Source organism: Sinocyclocheilus rhinocerous, unplaced genomic scaffold (assembly GCF_001515625.1).
Source record: "Sinocyclocheilus rhinocerous isolate Xijiao unplaced genomic scaffold, SAMN03320098_v1.1 scaffold594, whole genome shotgun sequence".
Classification (NCBI taxonomy): Eukaryota; Metazoa; Chordata; class Actinopteri; order Cypriniformes; family Cyprinidae; genus Sinocyclocheilus; species Sinocyclocheilus rhinocerous.
In genome coordinates this window covers 2,035,345-2,051,905 of record NW_015645059.1, presented here as the reverse complement: position 1 = coordinate 2,051,905, position 16,561 = coordinate 2,035,345, and the positions used below count along the sequence as shown (strand labels likewise).

At 37.5% G+C, this 16,561-nt stretch overlaps 2 protein-coding genes across 5 annotated transcripts in view; both read left to right on the top strand.

The window, feature by feature from the left end:
- The first annotated feature begins 811 nt into the window (after nt 1–811).
- LOC107705268 (nucleoporin p58/p45-like) lies at nt 812–13,645 on the top strand. 3 transcript variants are annotated; one of them, XM_016508492.1, is made up of 14 exons: nt 812–1,235; nt 1,643–1,800; nt 1,915–1,947; nt 2,687–2,956; nt 4,079–4,241; nt 4,321–4,386; nt 4,458–4,632; nt 4,720–4,799; nt 4,905–5,023; nt 5,127–5,209; nt 7,552–7,753; nt 11,157–11,240; nt 12,497–12,592; nt 12,863–13,645. In XM_016508492.1, exons 1-14 carry the CDS (start codon nt 1,156–1,158, stop codon nt 13,030–13,032), a joined length of 1,779 nt encoding a protein of 592 aa, XP_016363978.1. In that variant the 5' UTR covers nt 812–1,155; the 3' UTR covers nt 13,033–13,645. The 3 variants fall into 3 exon arrangements, with proteins under 3 accessions (XP_016363978.1, XP_016363979.1, XP_016363980.1); XM_016508493.1 differs by lacking the exon at nt 12,497–12,592 and having other exon boundaries at nt 813–1,235; XM_016508494.1 differs by lacking the exons at nt 11,157–11,240; nt 12,497–12,592 and having other exon boundaries at nt 813–1,235.
- Nucleotides 13,646–14,188: 543 nt separating this feature from the next.
- The window catches only part of LOC107705266 (probable palmitoyltransferase ZDHHC20), a 9,959-nt gene continuing 7,586 nt past the window's right edge, over nt 14,189–16,561 (top strand). For both annotated transcript variants that reach the window (XM_016508489.1, XM_016508488.1), the window contains exons 1-4: nt 14,189–14,371; nt 14,958–14,984; nt 15,806–15,900; nt 16,144–16,264. In XM_016508489.1, the coding sequence (XP_016363975.1) occupies nt 14,203–14,371; nt 14,958–14,984; nt 15,806–15,900; nt 16,144–16,264 (412 nt within the window). In that variant the 5' untranslated portion in view covers nt 14,189–14,202. The remainder of the gene's footprint in view (nt 14,372–14,957; nt 14,985–15,805; nt 15,901–16,143; nt 16,265–16,561) is intronic.

Genomic DNA, 16,561 nt, shown 5'->3' with positions numbered 1-16,561 from the left:
TGTGAGCTAGCATTTATCTTTTCTTAGCCTTTCATTAGAACAGGGGTTTTCAATCTTTTATATGCCTCATACTCCCAAATATAATCATCCTTGTGCTGGAACCCCATCTTAAAATTTATAATGCAGCTAATTATGTATAAAGACACAGTTTATACTGTGATACTGTGTAATATTTATACTCTGATACTGAGTAATAATTTGTGTTATAAATTATTATATTGTATTTTTTCTGCTCACTATAGCACTGCACAGTTATTTATTATTATTTGTTTGTTTGTTTATTTGTGTTTTGCATGGTAATCATAATTCTTTCACTTCATTTAAAGGAATAGTTTACCCAAAAAATTTAATTTGCAGAAAATATACTCACACTCAAGTTGTTCAAAACCTGTATGAGATTCTTTCTTCTGTTAATATAAAATAAGATATTTTGAAAAAATGTGGGTTGCTGGTGCCCGCTGACTTCCATAATATGAAAAGTCAATGGGGACCAAAAACTAGTTTGGTTACCCACATTCTTCAAAATATCTTCTTTTGTATTTAGGAGAAATTCATACAGGTTTGGAACAACTTGAGGTAAATGATGACAGATTTTTTTTTATTTTGGGTGAACTTTGGTTAGTTCAAAAACAGATTCGTTCACAAATGCAAACCACTAAATTGTCATGAATGCAAAAGTGTATTTTGATAGTTGCGGATATTAGATAAATAGTGGAAATATGTCTGTAAGGTGGACAGAATATTATTAATAGAAAAACCCAACAACAGAAACAAGACAAACACCACAGTAGGCAAATAATGGATGCGCCTGCAGGGATTCTCCAAGCCAGTAGGTGGCAATACGTCGAAACAGATCATATTTGAATTTTACCGCAAAAACAAGGAGACAGAAGAAGAGGCGATTGTGCGCGGAACCACGGAGCAGCAACGTTTTCAATACTTAGAAACCCACAATCGTTTTAAAAATAACAAAGTTGCCTGTAGTTGCCTCGTTTAGAGTCTTTTATTCATATTTTCTTCATACGCACCTGAATTTCGTGGTGGTTGCTTTTACTATCCAGCTTATGTCGTAAGAAGTGGCTTTAGGGCCTCCACGAGGTCGGTCCCGCTCGGTTCTGCTTGTCAAAGTTTTGGAAATTTAACGTTAGGTCCAGTATGTCCAGCTTTAACTTCGGCACGAGTACCCTCGGGTCCACCGGCACCGGCGGGGGGTTCTCATTTGGAGCTGCGACCAGGTATGAGGACACATCATGTCAGCTTTCAACTGTGTGCTAATTTTTTAACGAGTTGTGCAGAACTATAATGTAAACATAAACACGTCTAAAATGACAGCTTAAATGTTTAACTTTAATTGGATAGTCAATAACAATTTGCTGTTTACAATTCAAGCTCACGTTTTAGTTTCACGTTCATTTTCAGTGGTCTACCAAAAAAAAAAAAAGTAGGCCTATTTGATTACTAAATGATTTTCTACTCTAAATGTGTTATTTTTCTTTAAATAAATATATTTTTATGTAACTTCAAAAAATTAACTATTTTTGTGTAAGTGAACTATTGGTTTAAAATGCAGATATGTTTAACATCATTAGGGGTAATGTTAGTAATACAAATGTGACTTTTAATGCCTGATATTTTTTTCCAGCACACCTGCTGCAGGTACAGGTGGATTTGCATTTGGAGGGTTTGGCACGCCAACATCCACACCAGCCGCCACCAGTACCACATCCACACTGGGATTTGGGTCCAGTTTATTTGCACAGAAACCAGCAACTGGATTCGCCATTAACACACCTGCCTCAGGTTCTCTGACAAACACTAATTTATTAATTTTTTATTATAATTTGGTGCCTTGATAATAAATAACATTGTCACAGTTAATTCATGTTGTTAATTTACTGTCTATTTAACACTTAGGTGCTGCTGCATCCACTACTGGCCTTACTTTAGGTAAGCAATTATTCAAGAAAACAAGCTAGAAGAAATTGAATCAGTTTTATCACTTTTCTTTAGTCCAGTGAGCCTCAAACATTTTGGCTCCATTGCCCCCCTATTGTCCAAAAAAAGTATTTTTATAAAGCACAATTAACATCTTAACATTTTTTACTCATTATTTCTACCTGATAAAATGTTATAGCTTGACTTAACTACACTGTGAATGAGAATGTGAATCCAAATGTTTAAATAAAATGAAGGTTTCAGTTTTTCTACTTCAAAATTTCATTTTATTTAGTGTTACTTGCCATTTGTGAAATTTACTATTACTTGTATACACATTGTTTTTCAGTGCAAGAAAATGCATATTCGTTATTAAAATGCAATGCCGATTTAATAGGATAGTTCACCCAAAAATAATCATTGTCATCATTAACTCACCCTCAAGTTGTTCCACACCTGTAGGAGTTTCTTTCTTCTGTTGACAATGAAAGATATTTTAAGAATGTGGGAAACAAAATAGTTGTTGGGCCCTATTGACTTCTATGGTATGGGGAAGAGAAAAAATATGGGGACCACAAACTGTTAAGTTGCCTCCATTCTTCAAAATATCTTCGTCCTTCAAAATATCTTCGTCCTTCAAAATATCTTCTTCATCCTTAAGCCTCTTGAACGTTTGCTTTGAGAACCACTGGTTAAGTCTGTCAGACATGCTGTACTGATTTCCAATTTTGTTGTTTTTGCATGTTTGTAGGGAGTCTTACCACCTCGACTGCTGCTTCTACTGGATTCAGCCTGGGCTTCGGAAAGCCAGCAGCCTCCGCTACACCTTTCTCACTGACAACCACCACCTCTGCAGCTACAGGCACAGGCCTGACTCTGGGATCCGTCCTGACCTCCACAGCCCCTCAGACCAGCTCCACCGGCTTCTCCCTCAACTTAGGAGGAGCTGCCACCACTTCCTCCGCTCCTGCCGCGGGTTTTTCCTTTGGTTCCAGTCTCTTTTCGAACCCCTCCTTGACAGGTCAGTCTTTTTTTCCCACTGTAATCAAGTTACATTCAGTTTAAAACTGGTGTTTTGCTCTCATGCTCATTTAAAGGGGTCATATGATGCTTTTTTAAAGATCATTATTTTGTGTATTTGGTGTAACAGAATATGTTGACATGCTTTAATGTTCAAAAAACACATTATTTTTCAAATACTGTACATTATTGTAGGTCCTCTATGCCCCGCCTCTCTCAAACGCTTCGTTTTCTACAAAGTCCCTCCTTCCGACAAGCGCAGTCTGCTCTGATTGGCCAGCTGACCCAGTGCATTGTGATTGGCCGAACACCGCAAGCACTCGTCGGAAATGTAACGCCCCTTACCATAATCGCGAGCTTCATCTTTCAAAATAAATGTAAAGACAGTAAATAATGTCATTAGTTTTACCATCAGTTCAAGCCCGAAAGGGGAACAGAGTCGCGTGACAGACACAGTGATGAAGCTGGTATGTGTTTGCAGTACACAAGCCACGGTTAAGACAGCTGACTCCACTGTGATGTGACCCCCTCTCTCACGCGCGAGCGCTCTCTCTCTCTTTCTCACACACACGATGCGCAAAACTCCGTATTTGAACAGTCAATTGCAAATACTTAAACTAATAACAAAACATACTTACAGTAGCTGATTCAGAAGCGCCAGATTGTCATAGCAAAGTCAGAATTATCTCCTCTCCTAGGTTCACGAAACGGTCGTCCATAAAATGCATTGCTGTTCTGTTGTAAGTAATCTTAATGCATCTACTTTCGGAAGGCCAAGTAAAGTGCTTTTGCTTTCGCCTAGAAACACACAGCGTCTCCTTGACATGGCTGCTTCAACACTAACTGCGTTTACTGAAACCACGCCTTCTTTCTTTGGTGCACATTTGGGCCACATTATGCAAATATTTTCACATAGTGAGGTAGATATGTGGGGCGTGTTAGAACGAGCCGTTTTAGGGGGGTGTGGCAGAGTCTTAACTTTGAAAAAGAATATCTCTTTGGTTTTGAGACTTTAGTCTTTGCAACTTCAGGGATCTTATCTATGCACAATCAGCTTGCAACACTCCAAAGAGAAAGGAAAACTTGAAATCGCATCATATGACCCCTTTAAAATGCGTTTCAGGTTTGGGACAGTCAACTTTAGGTGGACCTCTGAGTCTGGGTGGTTTAGTCTCTACCTCTGTTGCGACCGGCTCTGCTCCTGCGCCCAGTCTCGGCCTGGGTGGAGTAGACTTCAGTACTTCCTCTGAAAAGAATACTGACAAGTTATCAAGCACCAGACCGGAGTAAGAACCATCCTACAATCACCATATGACTCATTGTAGTTTATTATAGTGGCTCTTACCTTGCTCTTTATCTCTACAGGGACAGTAAAGCCCTCAAAGATGAAAACCTGCCAGGTCCGATCTGTCAAGATGTGGACAACTTTCAGTAAGTGCGCCACTTTTTTTTTTTCTAGTTGCATATAGTTGATTTAGTGCTTAATATGTGTTTTTCCACAGGAAGTTTGTCAAGGAACAGAAGCAAGTCCAGGAAGAGATCAGCAGGATGTCTTCTAAAGCCATTCTCAAAGCGCAAGAGGACATCCAGACGCTCAGACAGCTCCTGTCCATCTGTGCCAGTGGGCTGCAGAGAAATTCACTCTCCATAGACAAACTGAAGTTGGAAACCTCTCAGGTTGGACAAAAATGTCCTTCAAACAAATCACAAACAGTTCAACTGAGCATTGTTCAATCTTGTAATCCATTTTCTTTCTTCATGCAGGAATTGAAGAATGCTGATATCGCACTTCGCACACAGAAGACCCCTCCTGGACTCCAACATGAGAACACAGCGCCTTCCGAGTGAGTGAATCTTTGCAGTTCTACTCGTAAAGTCCAACGATGAGCAGTAAAATGAGCTTACTTTTAATTGTTGTCCGCCAATGTGCTGTCCATGTCTCACTCCAGTTATTTCCGGGCTCTGGTGGAGCAATTTGAGGTGCAGTTACAGCAGTACCGTCAGCAGATTGAAGAACTGGAGAATCATCTGTCGACTCAGAGCAGCGGCTCCCACATCACCCCTCAAGGTTTTTCTACTTTATGCTCTCTGTCAAAAGCACAGCCGTGATTCATATGATAGAAAGATAGCTCTGGTATCGTCTTGACTGTATTATGTAATCTATCATGTAGATTTTTCCCTGGCCATGCAGAAACTCTACCAGACGTTTGTTGCACTTGCTGCACAGTTGCAGGGAGTTCATGAGAATGTTAAGGTAAGTTCTGAAAATGTCTTAAATGGACCATATTTAATATTTTTATTTTAAATGTATTATATATAAGCATTAATGCATTAATACATCAATATTATAAAAAAATAATATTTTGTAAATTTGATTATGCACATGAGTATGTTGTGTGTGTGTGTCCCAAGCGCTCACCCTGCACAAGAAGATCATGAGGAAAGCGTGAGTGGTGTTTGCCAGCATTAGGCATGGGCCGGTATGAGATTTTGACAGTATGATAACCTTAAGCAAAATTATCACGGTTTCACGGTATCACGGTCTTGTCTTTACAGCTCTAAAATATGTTCTTTTTAAATGACTGGGTAAAAAAAACACAATATATTTTGTTTTTGAGCAACATACAGAATATTAGGAACAGTAGAATTTGTTTATTTTTTCTTTGATTTTTTTCCTAAAAAGAAGAAAAATAAAGACTGACATCTTTATTTAACCTAAATCTGTAATTAGTTATTTAATTTTAGTTATTTAATTTCATATACATAATTTGATTTAATAATAACCCAATTTCAAGCAAAAACAGAGTGTTCTGACTAGCTTTGTGAAATTATACTACATGCCTGAACGAAGCAGAAGCTCTGAATGAGACGCATCACTCTCTGACAGCAGAAGGTGCACATAGAACACCAGATACAACGTTTCCTTGGTTACCGCTGTAAACAAGGCAGCTGCGCTGAAACACTGCTTTAATATGAACTATACAGAGACCAGATTAAAAGAAAATACCACGCAAACTTTTCTGAAAACAGTCAGTTCCCCTCAGAAACACATTCATATAAACCCCCAAATCAATATTGAGGATTTTCTTCCAATAGTTCGTGCATCATGAACAGTGAGTTATCTGCCTGCTAAGTTGCAGAATTTTTCTCTGTGCGTCCGTCTTCAGCGTCTCTGGCCTGTTTTAACGGGCGTTTACAGACTTCATATTTTCACATAAATGACATTTTGGAAAACGATTGCATTGCAACGCAGTTTGTGCAAGTCCAGAACAGAGACGAGTTGCAATAAGACAAAAAACGGCATAAGACAAAAAACGGCCGGTTGCTGATCGCGTAAGTTCCAGGGACAGCTCCTTAAGTTCGGCCATCCTACACACACGTGACTGACCGCTCGCTTGCACCAACAGGAGGAGGAGGCTCGTGTTACTCTCTACACTGCACTCAACCTGAGGGATTCCTACACTTTCAGTCTTTGAGGAGACATGAAAAACTTAGCGAAAAATATTAGCGGTTTTGAAACCATGACATTTTCAAATCGCGGTATACCTTGAAACCGGTAATCGGCCCATGCCTAATGTGTATATATATGTAAAGTAAAAATATAAGAAAATCATTCTATCATTCTAATATGCTGATTTGGTGCATTTTTTTGATGGAATCTGAGAGCTGTCTGACCCTGCATAGCCAGCAACGCAACTGAAATGTTCCCAAGTCCAGAAACGTAGCAAGGAGATCTGTAAAATAATCCATGTGACATCAGTGGTTCATCCGCAATTATGCGAAGCTACGAGAATACTTTTTGTGCGCAAAAGAAAAATTAAAAACAACTCTATTCATCAATTTGTCTCCTCCGCATCACCCTGGTGCCGTTTTGGAGAGTATCCACTGGACGTAAACCACGTATGCTGTTCTGTGTCAGCTGCGTCATGCCGGATACACTGTTTCCGTGGCGTTCAGATTAAATCACAACGTAGGAATCAGATCCGGCGTGACGCAGCTCTGATGTCACATGGATTATTTTACAGATCTCCTTGCTACGTTTCTGGACTTGGGAACATTTCAGTTGCGTTGCTGTCTATGCAGGGTCAGACAGCTCTCAGATTCCATCAAAAATATCTTAATTTGTGTTCCGAAGATGAACGAAGGTCTCACGGGTCTGAAACGACATGAGGGTGAGTAACTAATGGCAGAATTTTCCTTTTTGGGTGAACTAACCCTTCAAGAAACATTTCTTATTTTGAAAATGGTTTTGGGTGTTAGTGGACACTTTTTTTTTTTTTAGGCTTCATTTATGAATAGAACATTTACAACAGTTTATGTAAAACTAATCTTTTGTTACAGTATATATTTCTTTACTGTCTCTATAGATTAATTCTTAATTCGTTCCTAAATTCGTCGTGCTAAACTCAAATGTTAATTTCTTTAATAAAAAAACCTTTCTGACCCCAAACTTTTATCAGTAGTGGATACGTATTCTTTGTAATAACATGCACTAATAAAGCAAGCCCAATAATTTCTTAATACATTAAGATTTCATGATTAAATTAAAGCAGAATCATTGTATTTGAAAAGTCTCTTCTCTCTCGTTCTTTGTAGACTCTCAAACATCAGTATCTGGGCTACAGACGAGCCTTCCTTGACGACTCCACTGACGTATTCGAGTCAAAACGTGTTGCTGGCAAGAAATGGCAGAGTTCTCCGCACGTCACCACAGGCCCCGCCCCCTTCGGCAGCGTTCCCAACGCAGCAGCTGTTGCAATGGCTGCCACTCTCACTCAGCAGCAGCAGCCGGCTCCAGGTCTGACCGCCTTCAAGTTCTAGACCTCTTGACCTCTAGACTGCTAGTATGATGAGGGGAGGGATGAATAGAAAGAAAGAGGGAGGGGGGAATGACAGAGAAGGGCAGATAGAGCAAACAAATTCGAGAATAAATCTTAAATTCAGTCAGTGCCATCATGTCTGTTTTTTTTTTTTTAAACTTGTCTCTTTTGGAGATATGGAGCAACAGGGTTCTTTTAACATGTATCATGTGATTCTATGTGTGCCAACTGTGAGATTTTAGATGCTGACTGTCTTGCCCAACTTCTGTTTTCTTTTTTCTCTTTTCCTCGCTCAAGAAAAAACACAAGATGTAAAGCAAGAGCATTAAATGCTATTTTAATGTTTAATAAGTTAAATAGGAACATTCCAAACCCAATCAAGGTTTAAAAAAGGAGTTTGTGATTTTGAGGTGGTCTGTTTGTGATTTAGGGGTGACAAGTTTTCTATTTTGAGTGGCACAGAAGGTCGTAGTATTTGATCAACAGCACTAATGTAGCCGTCACTATACAAAGTAGCCAAACACAGTAGACTCACTACACATAGACTAAAATGTGTTCACACTTATTTCCATTTAATGTTCCCATAATCAACTAAACCCATATTCCTTCATAGTAGATATAAAAGTTGATATTTTGAAGTGCCAACAAACACTTTCAGTACGACCACTGTGGCTGAAGCTTTTTGAGCAATATGTTTGTTTTCGATGGGAATAGACAGAAAAAAGCAGAGTAATTTAGTAAAGGGTAAATAGCTATGCAGGAAAGAGATTGCCGTACCTCAAGATAGGAACACATTTGGTTCTTTCCATGTTTTTCTCAGTTGGTGGCACCATACTGCTAACATGCATTTTGATAGCTGCATACTAAACACATTCAGTTGCTCTTGTTAAATACATAATCACTTGTTTTAAAAGTATAAAACTTTTTTGCATGAGTGTCCATTTCGTCTGAGATCAGTTGTAATATTTTGATCTATCAGAAGTTCAGAACCGCATGTATATCAGTTGTTTAGGTTGTCTCTTGGTAGCTTTGCCAAGTATTTTGATATTTTCAGCATTTTGTCTTGCATCAAAACCATGCTTGTTTGGTTTAGTTATGAAAAGACCGTTTTATTCCAAAATATATACTTTTTGTGGTCGGGATGATTTGAATTAACCAGATTTCCATGGGGTTTGCATATGCATATGTAGAAGAAAGTGTGTAAGCTACTGATTCTGAGGTGCATTAAGGTCATTTACAGTATTTCATTGGATAGCTCAGTGAATATGATACAATTTCTTCTTCTTTTTTTTTGTTCTCGATTAAAGGTTTCTTTGCTTTGGTGACACCCTCCGACCGTCTGTAACCATGGTTGCATTTGTGGTTTCCATGGGTATTTCCTGGCAATAATAGCAGCAGGTCGGAGGTGTGAGAGATGGTGTTAGATGTTCCACTTCTATGGCACAGAATTGATTTACACTTGTCTTATTATGGGTTCTCAGTCTACAGAGTAGGATCAAATTACAGACATTTTTGATTTGTGATTTTACTGGGAATAAGTCAACAAAAGGGCTGTATCAGTGTGATCCATAAGCCAAAATCATTTTGATTGAAAACTTGACTGTTCGTCATTCACATTTCGTTGTTTCCCCCAGTTAGTAGTTTTTATTATCAGTACTATAATATTTTTTTGGAAATGGACTGTGCCTTTGTGCCTAAGAAAGTCTAGGCTGTTGTGGGTGCTTTTGCATATTAAATTAACTGTAAATATGTAGTGCGCTAAACCAACGGCATGGCTTAATACGTTGCACAGTATTTGAATGTATATTACACGCAAGTTGTGAGATACAATTGCTGGCATTTCCTTCTAGAACCAGCCCAACCACAACACACTGCAGTAAAGTCTGTTAATGATGAAAATCCTACACAGACATTAGTTATTCATTTTTTTGCTTAAAGGGCTACAGTGTTCAAGCCTTCAGTTTGAGTGAACATGCTGCTTTATGGGACTGTTGAGGGTCCGTGGTGAAGGATTGTGCCAAATTTCAGTATTCAGAAGTGCAGTTTTTGTGATTCTTGGCCTTTTGGTGGCCCAGAGCTACTATTTCATGCTTAGATCCGTCTTTCTCAATCTCTACCATAGCTGTCATAACTCAAAAGGTTTGAGTGATAGATGGTAATTCCTTTTCAGACACCTTTTCAAAAAGCTTTTCTCGCAAAAGATGATAGCAACACATCATCTGCTTTGTGGGAAAGCTATGAATCAGACCGTCAGTGAACTTCCGCTATGGGCCATTGCCAATCTCAGATCTTACAGGCTTTCTTTTGCTTTTATTTGCCAATCTACTATACAAATGAATGATCTTAATGCATGTCATGTTTTTAAAAAACGCTTTTAGGAAGTTGTGACTTTTGTGTGTTGGTACTTTATCAAAGCTCTTACACAGGATGTCTGTTTATAGACATGTCTGGTTCTTGGTATACGTTTCCATTCCTTGGAACACATATGGGGCTTATTATTTTGGTTGTTTACAAATAGTAACATAGTGAATTCTATAATCTAACTTATAAATCGATTGTTTTTTAAATTATTATTATTATTAATTTTTTTGTTTAGATGATGCTTGTTGATGCATTTGAAATGGTGTGCATTTTGAATTAGATACAACATTAGTCTTAACCCTTGTTTGAAATGCACTTTTGGCACAGGTTGGCTTTAATCGTTTTAAACAGTGTTAATGCCATAGCTACTACTAGGAATCATTTGTCCTCAATTGTTTGTCATGTTTAATGTAATTTGAATTGACAATAAATCAGTTTTTTAAAGAAAAGCCCTTGTCTTTGTTTCTTTTTGACTGATAAATCATTGATTTTTCTCAATGAATTGGATTAAAAGACTGCATTTGAGATGCTTCTTTATCACATCTCTAAATTAATAATCTAATCAAATTTAAACCAGCTAAAAGGAAACGAGACAGGAGCATAATATAGCAATGCATTAAGTAACAGCAGGTCTGCAGATGTCGTTTAGGAAATAAGTAACTTTTGTCATATTAAGTGATTTAGAAAATTGTATGGATCCAAGGTAAGTAACAAGAAGCAGATTAGTACAATAAATAGAAAAAAATCTATTTGCAGCCAATAGGGCCTATTATTTTGATGTTCTATTATATTGCATTTGCTCCAACATCATAATGAGCAATGTTTTAGAGAATGCTGATATGGCTTTTATGTAGCTCTTGTGCCACTTACTTTCAATAAGGACAAAAGATGGTTTCAAAGCATGTGCTTCTCTCACATGACTGTTTGGTCAAACATTTTTAGTGTATGCATATTGATAATATGGATCTATATATGAGAGTGTGTGAGAGTAAGTTCCTCTGCTCTCTGTCTTTGTCTCAGGACCACAGGCGCCCTTGGGGGCAAGTTTTGGCACTCCCTTTTCCTCGGGTATTGGCACTAGCATGGGCTCATCCAGCCTCGGAGGTACTTGCTGTGATAAACCTCTCCTCTTCCTTTCTATCTCTGCATTCTTAAGGCTTTCAGTCTCAATCTTAAAAAGACAGTTCCCCCAAAAATTACAAATCTATTTTTTTTCTTTAGTTTTGTAAAAAAAAAAAAAAAAATTGTAGATATCCATGAAGATCAACTGTTTGTAGTGACCATAGCTTGTAAGCCCCATGAAATTAGTCTGTACATCTCGTGTTCTCCAAGTCTTCTGAATCCATATTATGGTGGTTAGATGTATGAGAGAAAAAAATATTTAGTATAAGTCATTACTGATAATCTTCCCCTATAGTGAGCTGTAAACTATGGAAGCTTATTTCACCATGGAGTGAAAATATTATAAAGGTAATTGACTTCCTCACAATTACGAGTTTATTTCTCACAATTCTGACATCTTGCAATTCTAACTTTTTTTAATAACTGGGAGTTTGTCACAATTCAGACATTTTTTTAAATTGCAAATTTATATCTTGATTTGGACTTTCTTCTCAGAATTGAGTTAACCTTGCAATTCTGATTATTTTCTTAGAATTGAGTTTGTATTGAGAATTGAATTCTGAGTTTTTTTTCCTCACATTTCTGAGGGAAAAAGTGTGAGATGAAAAGTTAAAATTACTTTTATTTTTTAGTTACGTGGTGGAAATAATTTTCCATAGCAAACTCGAGGCTCTTCGAACAGATTCAGTGACTTAAGAAAAAGATCAGTCTTAATTCATAGATCTTTGGATCCAGCTCCTTTTAAGTGAAACATGTCCAGTTCGCAATTTGTATTCATTGATTAATTCACAAATGAGAGGAAAATTATCTTAAATGTTGGTCTTTTCCTCACATAAAAACTATCGTTTGGATTCAGAAGATGCTTAAAATAATGTGGAAGTAATTTGAACCACTTGTATTGTGCTTTTTGGTGGGTCTATAAAATAGTTGTTTTGCAAAAATACAGAAAATAAATAATACAAGATATGGTATGATGGCAAATTCCTGTAGATCTAAGATTTGGCACTCTTGTTTTAAAAACAAACAAGAATCTTTTTTTATTGTTTAGGTTGTATATAGAACTTGTATTTTTCACATTTCCCTAACCATATTTTTCCTTCGTCAGTTTTTCCTAGTTAATCTCAAATATAACTCATCATTCATTCCTGTCCCCCATCTCCCCGCCCTGTGACTGAGAGTTTATCTCTGGAAAGTATGTAGTCGCAACACCTAAATGCCCCCCATCTGTCTCTCGGCAGCATTTGGTAGCGGCCCTGGGTTTGGGGGCGTGGCAACAGGAGGTTTGTCATTCGGGTTTTCCTCTAGCAAGCCATCTGGAGGGAGCCTGAGCGCAGGTGTGTTCGTTAGCACCCTCCTCCATCTTACCCGCTTTTGTCAACGCAAACAATTACTAACAGCTTCCCCCTTAATTATAATCATCCTTTCCCCCAGAATGCATCAACGTCATGCTGCTTAAGGGCAAGCGCTGCATATCAGAGAGTTTGAAATGTAAAATTTGCATGGTTTATTTGTTAATTGACATGCTTAAGTGCTTGTTGGGTGCAGTAAAGGTTGAGAAAACGTAAAATATTTACTGCTCACATTTTAAAATCTTTGTTTCTCAGGGTTTGGAACATCTAACACCTCTGGCTTCAACTTCAGTAACCCCGGCATCAATGCATCCGCTGGATTGACCTTTGGCGTTTCCAACACACAAACTCCTGGATTTGGGACAGGAGGGCCACTGCTACAGCTCAAAAAGCCACCAGCAGGAAATAAGAGGGGCAAAAGATAAAACAGCAAGTCTATATAGGGGTAAAGGGAAATGCCACGAGGTAAAGATGATGTGTGTCTCAGATCTTTATTTTTATATATGTGTGTGTATATATATATATATATATGTATGTGTGTATGTGTACATATACATATACATATACATATATATTTTCTCTGTTGGATGCCCTTGAAGGATTTTTGAGATTCTGTTCGGTTCTCCCTTTTACCGTTGTGACTATGCTGTGTTTGTTGCCCGAATTGCGTAAGATCTAATGGAGCATATTTTGTGATGCATAGAATACCCGTGAAGGGATTCAATGTAAATGCTCTCGATAATGAAGATACTCAAACTAAGTTTACCTGTGTCTTAGTGGCTTTATTTTAAATCACATGTTCTGTGATTGTAAATGTGTCATCCCATCCCATTACCATGACATATGTTTATTGTTTTTCTGGTTACTTGTACCAAATAGATGTCAACCTGTATAAGAATGTTCAGCTTGTATACTCATTTTTGTTTCTGTCTCCTTTTGTTACCAAATAGTGAAAAAAATTTCTATACTTCAGCAGACTTTGTGCAAACAAGTATTTTTCGACTTGAAAGAAGTGTTTGTTATTAAAAGAAGCAGCAATGATAATGTCTTGAGTCAATTTGATTTGTTTTTGTTTTTTACTGAAATAATATTGTATGTATTAGGAGTACGACAGATGCAGTTCATATTTATTATTAAAACATTTATTATATAGTGTATTATTATAAATAATTTAAGTAACTTATATGTGTAATACTATTTAAAACACCGAAAATAAGTAGTAACGCAAACTAACCCTATCTGTGGTAGACTGGCGCGAAATTAAGAATCCTACTATGAAAACAAATAATTTATTTAGCCTTTTCGACGTTCAGGCGAGTAACCTAATATTAACTTGCGCGCCGTTGATTCGCCAGTAGACTGGCGCCCGCTTAGCAACGTCTGCTTTTCAGCCAATCATGTAAGTCTACTGGGTAAACGTCGTGCAACGTCATGAATATTCATAACCAGCCCTTCGTGGTTCAACCGGTTCACTAAGAAGAACCGGTTAAATTGAACGATTCGTTCGCGAACCGGTCATCACTACTTCGCCGTAGAACAGCGAATGGGAGGCGGGGTAAAGGCAGAGCCGAACCGGCGGGGTTGGTGGGGCACGGATGGACAGATCATATCCCTCCTTTCTCTTTTGTAGTCAAGGAAGGAGAAAGATGGCGCCTACACATGTACTGAGATGCTGCCAGAGGGGTCTGGCGTGGATACCGGTGATATTTATTGCCTTAGTGGTGTGCTGGTCGTATTATGCGTACGTGGTGGAGCTGTGTCTGTGTAAGTGCGCTTTATTATTCATATTTGAGGGGCACGCGCCTTCCGGAAGTAACTGAACTGAAACATCAATGAATGGTTTGTTTACATGAGCTGGCTAATTAGCGTACTGATTTTAAACTGGAAGCAAAACAACAAGGATTATGGATTTGGAGCATATGTTGTGCTTTACACCGTATTCAAGATAAGGAAGTCTTTATAAACTGGGTGGTGACAACTGTATTCGTTTATTTTGCAGTTAATCATTTTTAATGTAAATTAATATGTATATTTAGTCATGCAACATTATATTATTATAAAATAATAGTTACAGTGTTACAGTAGGAAACCTGTGAAAGGTTTAGTGACGCGTCCAGGTTCTTCCTCTTTAGAAATCAGGTTTGTTGAAAATTTATTTTTTCAGTATGGAAAATATGCTTGTTATAAGTTTATAAACATGTTAACAAAGTCAAGCCTCAAGTCTTCTGTCACATGTCCAAGTAAAGTGTATTTCATATTTCAGCTTTGTTCATAGAAGCAGAAGTTCATAGAAATAGAGTCATATCTGCTAAACAGTTTCTTTTCTCTTTCTGTTTTATATTCTCTGCAGTTACTATTCCCAGCACTCTTGAAAAGGGTGAGTAAACCTTCACTTTTTTTTAAGGAAAAAGCCAAGTTAAGGATAATGTACAGTCATGATGTTGCATCACCTTTAAGGTGTTTATATGCTGACTGTATATAATCCAGTTTCTTCCTCATTAGTTTACTATATATATATATATATAATTTAAATTTTTTTTGTAAATTAATGAGGAAGAAACTGGAAACTGCATAAATGTGTGTGTGTGTGTGTGTGTGTATATATATATATATATATATATATATATATATACACGCATTTATGCATTTGCATTTTGCCAGACACTTTTATCGAAAACAGTTTACATTGCATTCTACATTAAATAAATTAATTTAAATTTTAAACATTTTAAATAAATAAATGCATAGAAAATATTGATTTGAGTTGAAATTATTTTATTATATAATAAAAATAATGCATGGAATGATACAGGAGGCATAAATTGGGACAACGGTTTTGACCAATGACCAACTGGCCAATCAGAATCAATTATTTAAAAGACCCTTGTAAAAAATCTTCTTAAATTCACAAACCAAATAACTGTTCAATATATTATACCAAGGAAAATAATTTATTTCAAGAGTTAAAGATATTTGTATATATGTTTAGAAAGGGACAGAGTCTCATTGGCACAGTTGTCAGGCTATTATGGGTTTACTTGGTCCGTGCTTGTGCTGACTTCGGCCTTCCAGCACAGTCAGACTGCATCAGCAATCACAAACGTGACTGATTTATACTCTGACTGTTTCTGGCAGGCTTTTCTCTGCGGGCTCATGCAGTCTTGTTGTTAATGACTGTACTCTCTCTGTTCCATGCAGTTGTCTACCTGGCTGTGTTTCATGTGTCGTTCATCATGTTTGTGTGGTCGTACTGGAAAACCATCTTTACAAGACCAAGCACCCCTTCCAAAGAGGTACAGCGGGTATAAAACAAACAGTTTTATTTGTTTTGTACGTGCAGCCCATGGTAACATGCCACACAGGTGATATGCATATTAACATGTTAATCCAGGCATTATGAATAAATGCACACAATATTTATTTGTTTCGATGTAGTGAGTGTTTTATACGTATCATTTTACGCACTATTGTTGTTAAAATGGAACATGCTGCTGCTTTGTCACACAGTGAGCTGATTGCTTTGTATTGTGTGTCAGTTCTGTCTACCCAAATCTGAGAAAGAACAGTATGAGAAGGAACAGCGTCCAGAAACTCAGCAGGAGATCCTGAAGAGAGTGGCCACCAGTCTGCCCCTCTACACCCGCACCGGGGCAGGAGGTTAGAGACTCTCTCAAACACATGAAAAAAGATGTAATAAGAAATTACCCACAAGATTGTACCTCAAGGGCCTGAGCACCAGATTCAAGCAGACACAAGTTTAGCCATTTTATTGAGTGAGATGTGTTTTAAACTTTAAAGGGGTCCTATTATGCTTTTTCACTTTTTCAACTTTAGTTAGTCTGTAATGTTGCTGTTTGAGCATAAAAAAGATCTGGAAAGTTACAAAGCTCAAAGTCCAATTTGAAAGGAGATATTTTATTTAACAGAAATCACTTTTCAAAAACTACAACGAAC